This window comes from Larus michahellis, chromosome 29 (genome assembly GCF_964199755.1).
Source record: "Larus michahellis chromosome 29, bLarMic1.1, whole genome shotgun sequence".
Taxonomy (NCBI): domain Eukaryota; kingdom Metazoa; phylum Chordata; class Aves; order Charadriiformes; family Laridae; genus Larus; species Larus michahellis.
In genome coordinates this window covers 601,133-618,082 of record NC_133924.1, presented here as the reverse complement: position 1 = coordinate 618,082, position 16,950 = coordinate 601,133, and the positions used below count along the sequence as shown (strand labels likewise).

The 16,950-nt window shown below is 63.3% G+C and overlaps 3 protein-coding genes across 5 annotated transcripts; all 3 read right to left on the bottom strand.

The window, feature by feature from the left end:
- Nucleotides 1–1,166: 1,166 nt before the first annotated feature.
- LOC141735205 (C-type lectin domain family 2 member B-like) lies at nt 1,167–12,768 on the bottom strand. Of its 2 annotated transcripts, none has more exons than XM_074567827.1 (7): nt 12,739–12,768; nt 3,599–3,737; nt 3,053–3,148; nt 2,769–2,953; nt 2,372–2,472; nt 2,065–2,193; nt 1,167–1,490 (listed from the first exon to the last, which is right to left on the bottom strand). In XM_074567827.1, exons 2-6 carry the CDS (start codon nt 3,729–3,731, stop codon nt 2,070–2,072), a joined length of 639 nt encoding a protein of 212 aa, XP_074423928.1. In that variant the 5' UTR covers nt 3,732–3,737; nt 12,739–12,768; the 3' UTR covers nt 1,167–1,490; nt 2,065–2,069. The 2 variants fall into 2 exon arrangements, with proteins under 2 accessions (XP_074423928.1, XP_074423929.1); XM_074567828.1 differs by lacking the exon at nt 12,739–12,768 and adding an exon at nt 4,425–4,585.
- Nucleotides 5,572–8,946, bottom strand: LOC141735102 (uncharacterized; the record flags this gene model as incomplete). The annotated part of the gene is made up of 6 exons (XM_074567547.1): nt 5,572–6,150; nt 6,329–6,429; nt 6,726–6,910; nt 7,010–7,105; nt 7,556–7,694; nt 8,821–8,946. Coding segments are annotated over 6 exons (762 nt in total), but the record flags the coding sequence as incomplete, so codon positions are not given.
- LOC141735196 (C-type lectin domain family 2 member B-like) lies at nt 9,543–14,056 on the bottom strand. Of its 2 annotated transcripts, none has more exons than XM_074567805.1 (6): nt 13,765–14,056; nt 11,513–11,651; nt 10,971–11,066; nt 10,695–10,879; nt 10,300–10,400; nt 9,543–10,121 (listed from the first exon to the last, which is right to left on the bottom strand). In XM_074567805.1, exons 1-6 carry the CDS (start codon nt 13,882–13,884, stop codon nt 10,007–10,009), a joined length of 756 nt encoding a protein of 251 aa, XP_074423906.1. In that variant the 5' UTR covers nt 13,885–14,056; the 3' UTR covers nt 9,543–10,006. The 2 variants fall into 2 exon arrangements, with proteins under 2 accessions (XP_074423906.1, XP_074423908.1); XM_074567807.1 differs by having other exon boundaries at nt 10,695–10,876.
- Nucleotides 14,057–16,950: the final 2,894 nt, after the last annotated feature.

Here is a 16,950-nt window from a genome sequence, read left to right as displayed (position 1 = left end):
GCCAGGCCTGGACAGGCTGGAGAGATGGCGGAGAGGAACCTCACGGAGTTCAACAAAGGTCCTGCCCCTGGGGAGGAATAACCCCCTGCACCGGGACAGCTCGGGGCTGACCTGCTGGAGAGCAGCTCTGCAGAGAGGGACCCGGGGGTCCTGGTGGACACCAAGTTGCCCATGAGCCAGCCAGGTGCCCTTGTGGCCAGAAGGCCAGTGGTCTCCTGGGGGGCACTAAGGGCAGGGATAACCTCAAGGGACGTCACCCTCCCCCTCTGCTCTGCCCTGGTGAGGCCACTTTTGGAGCACTGGGTCCAGTTCTGGGCTCCCTGGTTCAAGGAGGAGCAGGAGACCCTCCCAGACCCTTCCGCATGGCCGTGGAAGGTTGGACTTTGCTGTCTACCAGGTGCCCACCAAGCTGCTCTCTCCCTCCCCGCTCAACTGGTCAGGGGGAGAAGATACAATGAAAAGCTGGTGGGTCGAGATAAGACCAGGGCGACCATTCAACAATTGCCATCACAGGCCAAAAAGAAAGACTCAACTCGGGGAAATTCATCCCCGCTCCCCAGGCTGAAGAGCGAAGACCCCTTACAGCCAGGGGAGACCCTGGAGCTGGGTCAGGCAGCTCGATCTGCTCCCCGCGTAACAACCAGCAAAAGGCGACGGGTGACAGTAGCAGGCGACTCTTCTGAGAGGAATGGAAGCACCCATCTGCTGACCTGACGCACTCTCTGGAGAGGGGTGCTGCTTACGGAGGCGGGGGATGTCATACCAGGGACGTCACCGAGAGACTAACGATCCTCGTACCGTCCGCTGACCATTATCTGCTGCTGCTGTTTGACGTGGGCACCAGTGATGCCGCTGCATCAAAAGGAGCGTGTCCGGCAGAGCAAGGGGGGGGATTCTGCCCCTCTGCTCTGCTCGGGGGAGACCCCCCTGCAGTGCTGCCTCCAGCTCTGGGGACACCAACAGCAGAAGGACACGGAGCTGCTGGAGCGGGGCCGGAGGAGGCCCCGGAGATGCTGGGAGGGCTGGAGCCCCTCTGCTGTGAGGACAGGCTGAGAGAGCTGGGGGTTGTCATGGTTTAACCCCAACCAGCAACCGGGACCATGCGGCCACTCACCCACTTTCTACTGGTGGGATGGAGAGAGAATCGGAAGAGTAAAAGCAAAAAAACTCATTAAACTTCCTTTATACCAACCCATAAGTAGAGAAGAACACGGAATTCATTCGCTACTTCCCATCAGCAGGAAGGTGTTCAGCCACCTGCATGACTTGGGTCCATCTCAAACGCATCTTAACGGGTCCGTCTCAAACGCACCAACTCCAAACGTCCTCTCCATTGGTTCTTCTCCCAGTTCTAAATGCTGAGCACGACGTCACATGGTACAGAACGTCCCTTTGGTCAGTTGGGGTCAGCTGTCCCGCCTGTGTCCCCCCAGCCTGCTCGCTGGCAGGGCGGTGTGAGGAGCAGAAAAGGCCTTGACTCGCTGCCAGCCCTGCTCAGCAGGAACGAAAACAGCCCTGTGTTACCAACACCGGGTCCAGCACAAACCCAAACCAGCCCCCTACCAGCCACCGTGAAGAAAATTAACCCTACCCCAGCCAAAACCAGCCCAGATTGTTCAGCCTGGAGAAGGGCAGGCTCCAGGGAGTCCTTAGAGCCCCTCCCAGGATCTAAAGGGGCTCCAAGAGAGCTGGGAAGGGCCTTTTAACGAGGGCATGTAGCAATAGGACAAGGGGTAATGTCTTTCAACAGAAAGAGGGGAGATTTAGGTAAAAAAATAAGGAAGAACTTCGTTGTGAGGCTGGTGAGACAGTGGATCACGTTGCCCACAGAAGCTGTGGCTGCCCCATCCCTGGAGGGGCTCAAGGCCAGGTTGGATGGGGCTTGGAGCAACCTGGGCTGGTGGGAGGTGTCCCTGCCCAGGGCAGGGGGGTGGAACCAGATGAACTTGAAGGCCCCTTCCCACCCAAACCATTCCGTGATTCGATGAAGCCACCCCCACTCCCAACCCTTGCCACCTAAACCCAACATAGTCCCCAGCACAGGGAAGGGCCTTTCTCCAGCACCTCTGTCATGTGGTTCCCATCAGATCTTGGGGCTTGCTGCAGAGGTAGGGCCGGGCCTGGGAGCAGCTGGCACTCATGAGATCATGGTCATTCAAGAAGAGACAAGGTTCATGGCCCTTCACTGGGATCCTGCAACGAGCAGCACAGGCAGCGCTGGCACCGTGGGGGTCGCAGTTGTCCCCTCAAGCACCAGGAGGGGACAAGGGCCGCCTGCGAGGGACAGCCCCAGCAGACACGTCCCACCAGGGCCCTGCCCGTCCCACCGCAGGACGGTCTCCCCACGGCCCCGGCTCCCAACGGGACTCACGTCTGGTTGAAGCTGCTGCCATCCACCCACTGCAGGCGCTCGCCCCGTCTGCGCAGCCCAAGCCAGTAATCCATGTTGCCCTTGAGGCGCAAGAGGAACTCCTGGGCACGACACAGAGAGAAGCCAACAGTCAGGAGATGCTGCCAGCCCCACGCCAGTCCCTCTCCCAGACCCACACTGGTCCCTGCCAGCCTCGCGTGGCTACCACTGGCCCTGGGATGGCAGCAGCTCCCACCCCACGCCTGCTCCAACAAGCTCCAGAGCTGCTGCAGGAGCTCACCAGCCCGGCCAGCGCTCTCGCTCCTGCTCTGACACAGCTCGGCTCCAACCCCGGGCTCTGCACCCAACCCAGGAACACCCCCAAACCCCCACGCAGCCACAACAGCCCCTCACTCACCATCTCCCACTCCCTCCGGGGCATGGCCAGCGAGGCCCCATGCGAGGAGCACTGCTCCTGGCTCCACTCCCAGCTCCCCTCGTCCCTCGACAGGTAGTAGCAGACGTTGCGGTACCCGACCCAGTCATCAGGACAGGCCAGCACCAGAGCCGCAGGCACAGCTGGATCCCCTCCATGTCTTCCTGCTGGAGAGGGAAGGGCAGAAGGGCAGAGGATTGGGCTCCGCAGGGACCAGGGGACACAGCTCCGCGGGGCAGGGAAGGAGGCAGCCGCTCCTCCCTTACCTGAGAGTGCAGCAACAGCCACGATCAGAGCCAGCACCAGAGCCACCAGCACAGCCAGCACCAGGGCACACACTGGATGGAGCGTGTACGGCTCACCTGGAAGAGAAGAAAGCCACTCGGGGTGAGGACGGTGCTGTCCCCCTCCCAGCCCCACCACCCCCAGCACAACCTGCCCAGGGAACACAGGAGGGACCCCCCAGACCCCTCTACCCCACACACACTCAGCTGCAGCTTCTCAACCCCCTCCCCGGGCACAGCAACTGCCATCGGGCCATTCCCAGCTGGCAGCAAGGGACAGTCACACAGGGCAGGGACAAGGCTGTCACCCCACACACACTGGGCGACAGCCCCCAGCAGGAGAGCTGCCAGGCAGAGAGAGACGGGGGGGCTGATACAGCCCCCCAGGGAGGACCCAGCAGAACACAAGACCCTTTCCCAGACAGCTGGAAGAAGCCCCACACGTGCCAGACCCACTCCTCCTGGGGTGACACTGCCACGGGGACACTGTCCCCTCCCAACAGGCCACAGGGGGGGCCCCGCACTCACCCACAAGTCCTCTGCGTGGACTTTTACCTGTGCCCCGAGGCATCTCTGCGTGTGGGGATTTCCCTCTGTCCCGGGGACTCAGGGGCTCCTCCACATTCCCCTCGCTGGAGCAGGATCTGTTCCCTTTTCCCATGGCACTCTGAAAAGCGGAACCACTGCACTCACAAGAAGCACAATGTTGCCTGTTTCAAGCCACTTCTACCACCCCTGCTCTCATCATTGTGTTGGGACATTGCAGGGAACACCAGGCAGGACATCAGGACCATTAACTCTGTTGGCTGACTGGCAGCACACCCGGCTGTCACAGATCAGCCCTGGCCACACGGTCTCACCCGGGCTGAGGAAGGCCATGCCAGGGAAGGGCTGTCCCTGCTCCCCCTGGGACGCTGCAGCCTGTCCCCAACACCTGGGGACACAAACACAGCCCCAGTGAGCTCAGGGACCAGCCCTTGGAGCCCAGCAGGGCCAGCGCCCTGGGGACGGTCGCTGATGTCTGGCTCAAGGAGGGCAGAAGGCAGACGAGGGAGGAACAGCCCCAGGTCTGGACATTCCCCTCCAGCCCCACTCGCCCAGCTGAGCCCTGCAGCCCGGCCTCCACCAGCCCAGGCAGAAACCCCAACTGCCAGCAGCTGCTGGAGCACCAGCTCTCCGTCCTGGCAGGCAAATGCCAACGCCCGGCACAGGAGAGCGGCAAGAGAGGCTCCGTCTGCACCAGGGCACGGGGCTGCTCTCCCCAGAGCTGCTCCTGCGCCTTTGCACAAAGCGGCTCCCGCAGCCCGGGCTTCTCTGGTGCGAAATCGACTGCTGCTGGCGATCCGTGACTCACACTCTTGCTCCCTGCGCAGACTTGCGACTCCCACTCTATGGCTCCCCCCCGGAAAAGCAGCAGCGGCTCCTCCCGAAACAACGAGCCCAGAGACCGGATGCTCCAGCATCCACAGAGACGGGGACTGTGCGGGGGGCTGGAGCCGGAACCCCCCGCCTGGGAAAGCCCAAGCCCCGGCGGGACCAGGCCCTCCCGGGAACCCAGCGCAGCCCCGGGGAGCCCCGCCGACGGAGGAGCCCCAGCTCAGCCGGCGGAGCTCCGGGCAGCAGCGGGGGCCCCGCGGGGGGAGCGGCTCCCCGGCCCCGCACGGAGCCGGGCCATGAAGAGAGGGAGCGCACACGGAGCGCCAGCCCGCCGGGCTCCCTTCCCCGCAGCAGCCCCCGCCCCGCGGACGGCACCCAGGGGCTCCGCGCTCCGACACCCACCGTTCCCGCCGCCGCTCGCCGCGAACTGACTGAGGGACGGTATTTATACCCCTGGTACGGCCCGCTCCGGCCAATCAGCGCGCGGGGCGAGGAGTGGCGGCAGAGGGAGGCGAGCGGAGCGCGCCCCCGTCACCCGCCGGGCTTTTTGCCGCGTTCCCGCAGAACTCGCCCCGTCCACGGACGCTCTTGGAAACCTGAGCAGGCGCAGGGATTTACCAATGTACCAGACCTGTAACTGGAAGCCAGAACACAAGCAGGCACTAGGATGAGGTGCCCATGACAAGTACAGTATGCTAATCAGTCGATTTTTGTAAAATAGAAACGCTTACAATGTGTAAGGCAGGGTGCGCCAGCTTTGCGGAGTTTCCACCCAGCGCCCGTCTCTGCACAGACCCAAAATAAACCCGTTTCTCACTACTCACGCCTGTTTGCAGCAGCTTCCAGGGCTCTTGAAGAGCACCTTCTTGAGGGGTCAGGATTTGGGGGGCCCCAAGAGCCCCCATGGGCAGGAAAACACGGGGACACGGGCTGAAGCCACCCCCTCCCACTGCCAGCACCCCACACTGCCAGGGATGGGGGGAGAAGACGTTGGGCAGCAGAGACACCTCCTCACAGCCGTGTCCTCCAACGCTCCCAAAGGCAGGATGGAAAGTGCCAGCAGAGGGGAGGGGACAGGGCTGCCTCCAGCACACACCCCTGCCCCAGCAGGAGACAAACACATGTAGAAATACATCATGTTTTAATAAACAATACAAAACAGCAGGGGAAAAAAAAGCTTCCGTGTGAATGAGAGTCTAACTTTCAAGGGAGCCCCACAGGGGCCACTTCACCCCCTGGCTCTGTGTCCCCTCCACCCTGCACAGGGCCAGGGACCTGCACTGACATTGCTGCACCCAGCTCATCTGGCAGCAGCTGCTCCAGCTCCATCACCACAGCTCAGCATCACCTGTGAGGTGTGAGAGGAGCAAGATGGGTTCTGGGGTGGGCCCAGGAGGATGAAGGAACCAGTCCCAGGCTTGAGGTCCCAGTGCAGGCAGCACACAGCAGCTCCCAGCACCTCTCCCCACCTGCAGGACCAACCCGGAGCAGCAGCTGAGGGAAGGACACCCCCACGCTCCCCTGCGCTGCTGGAAGGGCTCAAGCTGTGAGGCCCCACCACGCAAAGGTCCTTTCTCCAGCGCCTCTGTCACACGAGCGCTTGGGGCTTGCTGCAGATGTACGGCCGCGACTGGGAGCAGCCTGCACTCGCGACAGCCCCGTCGTACAAATACGCACACTCTCCTTGGCCCTGCACCACAAACCTGCAACAAGCAGCACAGGCACCGCTGGCACCGCGGGGGTCGCGGTCGTCCCCTCAAGCACCAGGAGGGGACAAGGGCCGCCTGCGAGGGACAGCCCCAGCAGACACGTCCCACCAGGGCCCTGCCCGTCCCACCGCAGGACGGTCTCCCCACGGCCCCGGCTCCCAACGGGACTCACCTCTGGTTGAAGCTGCTGCCATCCACCCACTGCAGGCGCTCGCCCCGTCTGCGCAGCCCAAGCCAGTAATCCATGTTGCCCTTGAGGCGCAAGAGGAACTCCTGGGCACGACACAGAGAGAAGCCAACAGTCAGGAGATGCTGCCAGCCCCACGCCAGTCCCTCTCCCAGACCCACACTGGTCCCTGCCAGCCTCGTATGGCTACCACTGGCCCTGGGATGGCAGCAGCTCCCACCCCACGCCTGCTCCAACAAGCTCCAGAGCTGCTGCAGGAGCTCACCAGCCCGGCCAGCGCTCTCGCTCCTGCTCTGACACAGCTCGGCTCCAACCCCGGGCTCTGCACCCAACCCAGGAACACCCCCAAACCCCCACGCAGCCACAACAGCCCCTCACTCACCATCTCCCACTCCCTCCGGGGCATGGCCAGCGAGGCCCCATGCGAGGAGCACTGCTCCTGGCTCCACTCCCAGCTCCCCTCGTCCCTCGACAGGTAGTAGCAGACGTTGCGGTACCCGACCCAGTCATCAGGACAGGCCAGCACCAGAGCCGCAGGCACAGCTGGATCCCCTCCATGTCTTCCTGCTGGAGAGGGAAGGGCAGAAGGGCAGAGGATTGGGCTCCGCAGGGACCAGGGGACACAGCTCCGCGGGGCAGGGAAGGAGGCAGCCGCTCCTCCCTTACCTGAGAGTGCAGCAACAGCCACGATCAGAGCCAGCACCAGAACCACCAGCACAACCAGCACCAGGGCACACACTGGATGGAGCGTGGGGCACCTGCCTGGAGGGAGAAAGAGCCACTCGGGGTGAGGACAGTGCTGTCCCCCTCCCAGCCCCACCACCCCCAGCACAACCTGCCCAGGGAACACAGGAGGGACCCCCCAGACCCCTCTACCCCACACACACTCAGCTGCAGCTTCTCAACCCCCTCCCCGGGCACAGCAACTGCCATCGGGCCATTCCCAGCTGGCAGCAAGGGACAGTCACACAGGGCAGGGACAAGGCTGTCACCCCACACACACTGGGCGACAGCCCCCAGCAGGAGAGCTGCCAGGCAGAGAGAGACGGGGGGGCTGATACAGCCCCCCAGGGAGGACCCAGCAGAACACAAGACCCTTTCCCAGACAGCTGGAAGAAGCCCCACACGTGCCAGACCCACTCCTCCTGGGGTGACACTGCCACGGGGACACTGTCCCCTCCCAACAGGCCACAGGGGGGGCCCCGCACTCACCCACAAGTCCTCTGCGTGGACTTTTACCTGTGCCCCGAGGCATCTCTGCGTGTGGGGATTTCCCTCTGTCCCGGGGACTCAGGGGCTCCTCCACATTCCCCTCGCTGGAGCAGGATCTGTTCCCTTTTCCCGTGGCACTCTGAAAAGCGGAACCACTGCACTCACAAGAAGCACAATCTTGCCTGTTTCAAGCCACTTCTACCACCCCTGCTCTCATCATTGTGTTGGGACATTGCAGGGAACACCAGGCAGGACATCAGGACCATTAACTCTGTTGGCTGACTGGCAGCACACCCGGCTGTCACAGATCAGCCCTGGCCACACGGTCTCACCCGGGCTGAGGAAGGCCATGCCAGGGAAGGGCTGTCCCTGCTCCCCCTGGGACGCTGCAGCCTGTCCCCAACACCTGGGGACACAAACACAGCCCCAGTGAGCTCAGGGACCAGCCCGTGGAGCCCAGCAGGGCCAGCGCCCTGGGGACGGTCGCTGATGTCTGGCTGAAGGAGGGCAGAAGGCAGACGAGGGAGGAACAGCCCCAGGTCTGGACATTCCCCTCCAGCCCCACTCACCCAGCTGAGCCCTGCAGCCCGGCCTCCACCAGCCCAGGCAGAAACCCCAACTGCCAGCAGCTGCTGGAGCACCAGCTCTCCGTCCTGGCAGGCAAATGCCAACGCCCGGCACAGGAGAGCGGCAAGAGAGGCTCCGTCTGCACCAGGGCACGGGGCTGCTCTCCCCAGAGCTGCTCCTGCGCCTTTGCACAAAGCGGCTCCCGCAGCCCGGGCTTCTCTGGTGCGAAATCGACTGCTGCGAAATCGACTGCTGCTGGCGATCCGTGACTCACACTCTTGCTCCCTGCGCAGACTTGCGACTCCCACTCTATGGCTCCCCCCCGGAAAAGCAGCAGCGGCTCCTCCCGAAACAACGAGCCCAGAGACCGGATGCTCCAGCATCCACAGAGACGGGGACTGTGCGGGGGGCTGGAGCCGGAACCCCCCGCCTGGGAAAGCCCAAGCCCCGGCGGGACCAGGCCCTCCCGGGAACCCAGCGCAGCCCCGGGGAGCCCCGCCGACGGAGGAGCCCCAGCTCAGCCGGCGGAGCTCCGGGCAGCAGCGGGGCCCCGCGGGGGGAGCGGCTCCCCGGCCCCGCACGGAGCCGGGCCATGAAGAGCGGGAGCGCACACGGAGCGCCAGCCCGCCGGGCTCCCTTCCCCGCAGCAGCCCCCGCCCCGCGGACGGCACCCAGGGGCTCCGCGCTCCGACACCCACCGTTCCCGCCGCCGCTCGCCGCGAACTGACTGAGGGACGGTATTTATACCCCCGGCACGGCCCGCTCCGGCCAATCAGCGCGCGGGGCGAGGAGTGGCGGCAGAGGGAGGCGAGCGGAGCGCGCCCCCGTCACCCGCCGGGCTTTTTGCCGCGTTCCCGCAGAACTCGCCCCGTCCACGGACGCTCTTGGAAACCTGAGCAGGCGCAGGGATTTACCAATGTACCAGACCTGTAACTGGAAGCCAGAACACAAGCAGGCACTAGGATGAGGTGCCCATGACAAGTACAGTATGCTAATCAGTCGATTTTTGTAAAATAGAAACGCTTACAATGTGTAAGGCAGGGTGCGCCAGCTTTGCGGAGTTTCCACCCAGCGCCCGTCTCTGCACAGACCCAAAATAAACCCGTTTCTCACTACTCACGCCTGTTTGCAGCAGCTTCCAGGGCTCTTGAAGAGCACCTTCTTGAGGGGTCAGGATTTGGGGGGCCCCAAGAGCCCCCATGGGCAGGAAAACACGGGGACACGGGCTGAAGCCACCCCCTCCCACTGCCAGCACCCCACACTGCCAGGGATGGGGGGAGAAGACGTTGGGCAGCAGAGACACCTCCTCACAGCCGTGTCCTCCAACGCTCCCAAAGGCAGGATGGAAAGTGCCAGCAGAGGGGAGGGGACAGGGCTGCCTCCAGCACACACCCCTGCCCCAGCAGGAGACAAACACATGTAGAAATACATCATGTTTTAATAAACAATACAAAACAGCAGGGGAAAAAAAAGCTTCCGTGTGAATGAGAGTCTAACTTTCAAGGGAGCCCCACAGGGGCCACTTCACCCCCTGGCTCTGTGTCCCCTCCACCCTGCACAGGGCCAGGGACCTGCACTGACATTGCTGCACCCAGCTCATCTGGCAGCAGCTGCTCCAGCTCCATCACCACAGCTCAGCATCACCTGTGAGGTGTGAGAGGAGCAAGATGGGTTCTGGGGTGGGCCCAGGAGGATGAAGGAACCAGTCCCAGGCTTGAGGTCCCAGTGCAGGCAGCACACAGCAGCTCCCAGCACCTCTCCCCACCTGCAGGACCAACCCGGAGCAGCAGCTGAGGGAAGGACACCCCCACGCTCCCCTGCGCTGCTGGAAGGGCTCAAGCTGTGAGGCCCCACCACGCAAAGGTCCTTTCTCCAGCGCCTCTGTCACACGAGCGCTTGGGGCTTGCTGCAGATGTACGGCCGTGACTGGGAGCAGCCTGCACTCGCGACAGCCCCGTCGTACAAATACGCACACTCTCCTTGGCCCTGCACCACAAACCTGCAACAAGCAGCACAGGCACCGCTGGCACCGCGGGGGTCGCGGTCGTCCCCTCAAGCACCAGGAGGGGACAAGGGCCACCTGCGAGGGACAGCCCCAGCAGACACGTCCCACCAGGGCCCTGCCCGTCCCACCGCAGGACGGTCTCCCCACGGCCCCGGCTCCCAACGGGACTCACCTCTGGTTGAAGCTGCTGCCATCCACCCACTGCAGGCGCTCGCCCCGTCTGCGCAGCCCAAGCCAGTAATCCATGTTGCCCTTGAGGTGCAAGAGGAACTCCTGGGCACGACACAGAGAAGCCAACAGTCAGGAGATGCTGCCAGCCCCACGCCAGTCCCTCTCCCAGACCCACACTGGTCCCTGCCAGCCTCGTATGGCTACCACTGGCCCTGGGATGGCAGCAGCTCCCACCCCACGCCTGCTCCAACAAGCTCCAGAGCTGCTGCAGGAGCTCACCAGCCCGGCCAGCGCTCTCGCTCCTGCTCTGACACAGCTCGGCTCCAACCCCGGGCTCTGCACCCAACCCAGGAACACCCCCAAACCCCCACGCAGCCACAACAGCCCCTCACTCACCATCTCCCACTGCCTCCGGGGCATGGCCAGCGAGGCCCCATGCGAGGAGCACTGCTCCTGGCTCCACTCCCAGCTCCCCTCGTCCCTCGACAGGTAGTAGCAGACATTGTGGTACCCGACCCAGTCATCAGGACAGGCCAGCATTGGAGCCGCAGGCACAGCTGGATCCCCTCCACATCTTCCTGCTGGAGAGGGAAGGGCAGAGGATTGGGCTCCGCAGGGACCAGGGGACACAGCTCCGCGGGGCAGGGAAGGAGGCAGCCGCTCCTCCCTTACCTGAGCGTACAGCAAGAGCCACGATCAGAGCCAGCACCAGAGCCACCAGCACAGCCAGCACCAGGGCACACACTGGATGGAGCGTGTACGGCTCACCTGGAAGAGAAGAAAGCCAATCTGGGTGAGGACGGTGCTGCTCTCCCCCTCCAATCCCTGCCACACCCAGCATGACCTGCCCGGGGAGGGACCCCCCCAGACCCCTCTACCCCACACACACTCAGCTGCAGCTTCTCAACCCCCTCCCCGGGCACAGCAACTGCCATCAGGCCATTCCCAGCTGGCAGCAAGGGACAGTCACACAGGGCAGGGACAAGGCTGTCACCCCACACACACTGGGGGACAGCCCCCAGCAGGAGAGCTGCCAGGCAGAGAGAGACGGGGGGGCTGATACAGCCCCCCAGGGAGGACCCAGCAGAACACAAGACCCTTTCCCAGACAGCTGGAAGAAGCCCCACACGTGCCAGACCCACTCCTCCTGGGGTGACACTGCCACGGGGACACTGTCCCCTCCCAACAGGCCACAGGGGGGGCCCCGCACTCACCCTCAAGTCCTCTGCGTGGACTTTCATCTGTGTCCTCAGGCATCTCTGCGTGTGGGGATTTCCCTCTGTCCCGGGGACTCAGGGGCTCCTCCACATTCCCCTCGCTGGAGCAGGATCTGTTCCCTTTTCCCGTGGCACTCTGAAAAGCGGAACCACTGCACTCACAAGAAGCACAATCTTGCCTGTTTCAAGCCACTTCTACCACCCCTGCTCTCATCATTGTGTTGGGACATTGCAGGGAACACCAGGCAGGACATCAGGACCATTAACTCTGTTGGCTGACTGGCAGCACACCCGGCTGTCACAGATCAGCCCTGGCCACACGGTCTCACCCGGGCTGAGGAAGGCCATGCCAGGGAAGGGCTGTCCCTGCTCCCCCTGGGACGCTGCAGCCTGTCCCCAACACCTGGGGACACCCACACAGCCCCAGTGAGCTCAGGGACCAGCCCCTGGAGCCCAGCAGGGCCAGCGCCCTGGGGACGGTCGCTGATGTCTGGCTCAAGGAGGGCAGAAGGCAGACGAGGGAGGAACAGCCCCAGGTCTGGACATTCCCCTCCAGCCCCACTCGCCCAGCTGAGCCCTGCAGCCCGGCCTCCACCAGCCCAGGCAGAAACCCCAACTGCCAGCAGCTGCTGGAGCACCAGCTCTCCGTCCTGGCAGGCAAATGCCAACGCCCGGCACAGGAGAGCGGCAAGAGAGGCTCCGTCTGCACCAGGGCACGGGGCTGCTCTCCCCAGAGCTGCTCCTGCGCCTTTGCACAAAGCGGCTCCTGCAGCCCGGGCTTCTCTGCTGCGAAATCGACTGCTGCTGGCGATCCGTGACTCACACTCTTGCTCCCTGCGCAGACCCGTGACTCCCACTCTATGGCTCCCCCCCTGGAAAAGCAGCAGCGGCTCCTCCCGAAACAACCTGCCCAGAGACCGGATGCTCCAGCATCCGCAGAGACGGGGACTGTGCGGGGGGCTGGAGCCGGAACCCCCCGCCTGGGAAAGCCCAAGCCCCGGCGGGACCAGGCCCTCCCGGGAACCCAGCGCAGCCCCGGGGAGCCCCGCCGACGGAGGAGCCCCAGCTCAGCCGGCGGAGCTCCGGGCAGCAGCGGGGCCCCGCGGGGGGAGCGGCTCCCCGGCCCCGCACGGAGCCGGGCCATGAAGAGCGGGGGCGCACGGGGAGCGCCAGCCCGCCGGGCTCCCTTCCCCGCAGCCCCGCACCGAGCGGACGGCACCTACCTCCTCCCTACCCCTCTGCTCCCGCCGCCGCTCTGCGCCCGCTGAATGGAAGGGCCTGATCTTTTACACCCGGCACGGCCCGCCCACCGCTCCGGCCAATCAGCGCGCAAGGAGGAGGAGTGGCGATAGAATCATAGACTCATAGAATCGCTGAGGTTGGAAGGGACCTTTAAGATCATCGAGTCCAACCTTTAGCCTACCCTGACAAGAGCCACTTCTAAACCGTGTCCCTCAGTGCCCCATCTACCCTTTTTTTAAACACCTCCAGGGATGGTGAATCCACCACCTCCCTGGGCAGCCTATTCCAATGTTTAATAACCCTTTCAGTGAAAAAAGGTCTCCTAATATCCAATCTAAACCTCCCCTGACGTAACTTGAACCCGTTTCCCCTCGTCCTATCGCTTGTCACCAGGGAGAAGAGGTCAGCCCCCATCTCTCTACAACCTCCTTTCAGGTAGTTGTAGAGGGTGATAAGGTCTCCCCTCAGCCTCCTCTTCTCCAGGCTAAACAACCCCAGCTCCCTCAGTCGTTCTTCATAAGGTTTGTCCTCCAGGCCCCTCACCAGCTTTGTAGCCCTTCTCTGGACACACTCCAACACCTCAATGTCCCTCCTGTAGCGAGGGGCCCAAAACTGAACGCAGTACTCGAGGTGGGGCCTCACCAGTGCCGAGTACAGGGGGATGATCACTTCCCTAGTCCGGCTCACCACACTATTCCTGATACAGGCCAGGATGCTGTTGGCCTTCTTGGCCACCTGGGCACACTGCTGGCTCATATTCAGCCGGCTGTCCACCAACACCCCCAGGTCCTTTTCTGTCGAGCTGCTTTCAAGCCATTCTGCCCCAATCCTGTAGCGCTGCATGGGGTTGTTGTGACCCAAGTGCAGGACCCGGCACTTGGCCTTGTTGAACCTCATACCATTGGTCCCAGCCCATCGGTCCAGCCTGTCCAGATCCCTCTGCAGAGCCAACCTCCCCTCAAGCAGATCAACACGCCCGCCCAGTTTAGTGTCATCTGCGAACTTACCGAGGGTGCATTCGATCCCCTCATCCAGATCATTGATAAAGATGTTAAAGAGAACCGGCCCCAGCACCGAGCCCTGGGGGACACCACTTGTGACTGGACACCAACTGGATTTAACTCCATTTACCACCACTCTCTGGGCACGGCCGTCCAGCCAGTTTTTTACCCAGCGAAGAGTACACCTGTCCAGGCCATGAGCAGCCAGTTTCTCCAGGATAGAGGCAGCCAATGGGAGCGCCGCCTCCAGCTCCCCTCAGCAGCCGCCCCTCGCCTCACGTTCCGCCCGGGCCCAGCGCCGCCGTTTTGGGTGCAAATTCCGTCATTTGAGGGGGCGCCCGGGGTGAAGCACTTTCGCACGCTCTGTCACGCCGTTCTGGGCCGTTCTTCCTCAGCCCGGGCCATTTTGGGGGAAAGATGGTGACTTTTAGTCCCCGCAGCCGCGATGGAAACCGCCTCCCCCCCCACCCCCGGGGTGGCCGTCGGTCTCCGGGGCGCCAGATGTGTGCGGTGTTTCGAGAGGTGGGCCCCAGCGCCCCGAGGCAGGGGAGTTTCCCTGCGGGTTTGGGGAGGAAAGAAAGGACATGAAAGGTCGGCCCGGCCCTGGGAAAGGAGGATGTTGCTTCTCGGGAGCTCGGAGCTGCCCGCGGAGGGCAAAGGATCCAGGTGAAAAACCCCAAATGCTGCCGCTGCCCCGACCCTGCGGCACGTTCGGGAAACCTTTCCGGTACCGGGGAATGGTCGCTGTAGGAGGACACATCGTCGTAGAAAGAAACTCCGGAACGACCCACATGGCAGCGGCGGCAGGAGCGGGCTGGAGGAGGTCGTTCCTTCCCAACTCTAACCATTACTTAACAACTCCAAGACGATCTGGTGTGTGGCAGACGCCTTTCAGGTGTGAGCTGAATGCTGTTGTCTTCCAGCTACGTCTTGGTATGCTGAGGGCACCTTCTGGTACACTTGCCTTGTTACGACTTCCCTCCTCTTCAGCCATCAAGTTTATTAATTATGGCGATTAGCGGCCTGTGAGGAGGGTGACGGGCGGTATGTACGTGCCCCAGGGCCAACATAAAAGGGGGCTCTATTGTCCCGCTTTACTGCTAAATCCGCCCCCCGGGGGTTGTTTCGTGCCCCCTTTCGTAGGGCCGGCGCGGGGGTATTTAAAGGGCCCGGTGGGGGGGCGCAGCCGGGGGGCAGTTGCAGCGGTGTCGGTAACGGGAAGGAGCGGGTGGGCAGAGCCGGGCGGCCGGTAAAGCCTGTGGGAGCCGGGGCGCGTCGGGGGCCGAGGGGAAAAGCGGCAGCGGAGGAGGCCAGGGGTCCCGCAGCGGGCGAGCGTTGGGAGCGCGGTGGCTGGAGCGCAAAAAGGCGGAACCCAAAGGCTCTTTCAAGAGCCGCCCCCGGGGGTTCCGCGGAGGAGCCGGACACGGGTCTGGGCCGCGCCCGGAGCGGGGGAGCTGCTCCCCGGTACCCCCGGGGCGAGGGCAAGGGGGATGGCGGGGCGGCCGTGAGCGCTGAACCGAGGGGTGGGCGCCGCCGGGAGCGACCGAAAGAGCTGCTGCCCCGAGGGACCGGGAGGTGCGAGGGGGCGGCGAGGGCTGGTCCCTGCCCGTGTCGCCGAAAGAGCTGCCCCGAGCGAGGGGCGAAGGGGGGCGGCACTACAAGAGCCGCCCCGAGGGACGGCCGCCCCCCGGGGGGCTGGAACCCGCACCGAGGGGTGGGCGAGGCCCGGCCCCGCTCGACCCCCCCCGGGGAAGGCGAGAGGCCTGTTGTGGCGGGGTGTAGAGAGCAAAAAGACACCAGGAACCCAACTGGGGAAAAGTGGGGCGTTCCCCTGAAACTGTAAGGTTGCGGGTTGTTCCAAAGCGTTGAAAATAATAAAAGCGTGTTCCCTTTAGGGGAACTCGGCTCCTCGGAACGGGAAAACCGCCCCTCCGAATCTTCAGCCCCCTGCCCGCTGAGCAGGCGTGACTGGGAGCAGCCTGCACTCGTGTCGCGTTAAAAGGACTGTAGTTTCGCTATTTGCCTGTCAGAGTCCCAGGACTCCCCTGTTTTTTACGTACCCTGTGATGGCCAGACAAGCCTTCGCCCCCCTGGGCTGCACAAGAGAGAGCAAAGCCAGTCTTGACTGCTCTTTGAGCACAGAGACTTCACCTCGTTACCCAAATTCCACAGGATGTCCCAGCCAAACTGAGTCCCACGAGTGCAGCTCTTACCACGGAATAAATCCGCAGGGACGTCTTCACCTCCATCAAGGCGCTCGCTCAAAGCCTCACCCAGCCGGACTCGGGATGTTCCCGGGCATCTCCCGCCTCTCTGGCAACCTGCCTGGCTCACCCCCCTCGGCACAGACAACTCCTTCCTCAGACCTCATCCAACTGTACCTCGTTCTTAGAACTTTCTAGCATTCAGCTGCCAAACCATGCTGCTGATGACTAACACCTGCGCTAACAATTAGCGGTGATGGCTGAACCTGGCGAGGGGTGGCTCTTGGTGCATTTCTGGTGCCACCTTCCTGTTGACCCCGGCTGCCCCTGGGCTCTGTGTAATGTGGAGTCAATTAACTGATGATGCTGGTTGTCCCTGCAGTTCATTATCCCCAACACCAGGAAGTTTTCTGGAGCATGTTGGTGGTGGCATTTGAGGTTTTTTCAGGTGGATCCTTTACCCTCCACCTGCAGCTCCCCAGAAGCAAAATCCCACTTTCCAGGGCCGGGCTGACCTTTAAGTTGCTGTATTTCATACCAAAACCTGCAGGAAAAGTCCCCGGCCTGGGGGCCTCGGGGCACACCTCATCAAATACCGCACCGGGGAGGGAGGGGGGGTCCAGCACCCTCCCACGGCCCCCGGGGGCTAAAAATCACCGAGTTTCCACCCAAAATGGCCCGAGAAGAACGCCCGCGACCGCGTGACAGCGGGGTGAGAGCCCTTATCCCCAGTGAGCGCTCTCTCAAGGCACACTCCCACTGGATGGCCCGCTCGGAGCAACAACGGGCTCGGAGACCGGCGGTGGGTTTTGTGCTCAGAGTCGCCCTTAAAAACGCTCCCTCGCGGCTTCACTCTGCTCTTCCACCCGCCGCCGCTGCTCACAAGGAGCCGTTTCCCAAAGGAACGCTGCTTTTTTTCAAAGTTTTGGGGCAAAACAAGGTGCCTGAAGGTCTTCTCCCGCTGGGGAGAGCAGCCGCCGCCTCCTCC

Bases quoted from the DNA above. Each gene is read 5' to 3' on its own strand.
- LOC141735205 (XM_074567827.1), bottom strand. From the start codon at position 3,731: ATGGGAAAAGGGAACAGATCCTGCTCCAGCGAGGGGAATGTGGAGGAG. The intron at 3,149-3,598 runs GTGAGTGCGGGG...CTTCTCTTCCAG, and splicing joins TCCACGCAGAGGACTTGTGG to GTGAGCCGTACACGCTCCAT. The intron at 2,473-2,768 runs GTGAGTGAGGGG...TGTCGTGCCCAG, and splicing joins CCCGGAGGGAGTGGGAGATG to GAGTTCCTCTTGCGCCTCAA.
- LOC141735196 (XM_074567805.1), bottom strand. From the start codon at position 13,884: ATGGAGTTAAATCCAGTTGGTGTCCAGTCACAAGTGGTGTCCCCCAGG. The intron at 11,652-13,764 runs GTAAGTTCGCAG...TCCGCTTTTCAG, and splicing joins GGGGATCGAATGCACCCTCG to AGTGCCACGGGAAAAGGGAA. The intron at 10,122-10,299 runs GTGAGTCCCGTT...TGCTTGTTGCAG, and splicing joins GGCAGCAGCTTCAACCAGAG to GTTTGTGGTGCAGGGCCAAG.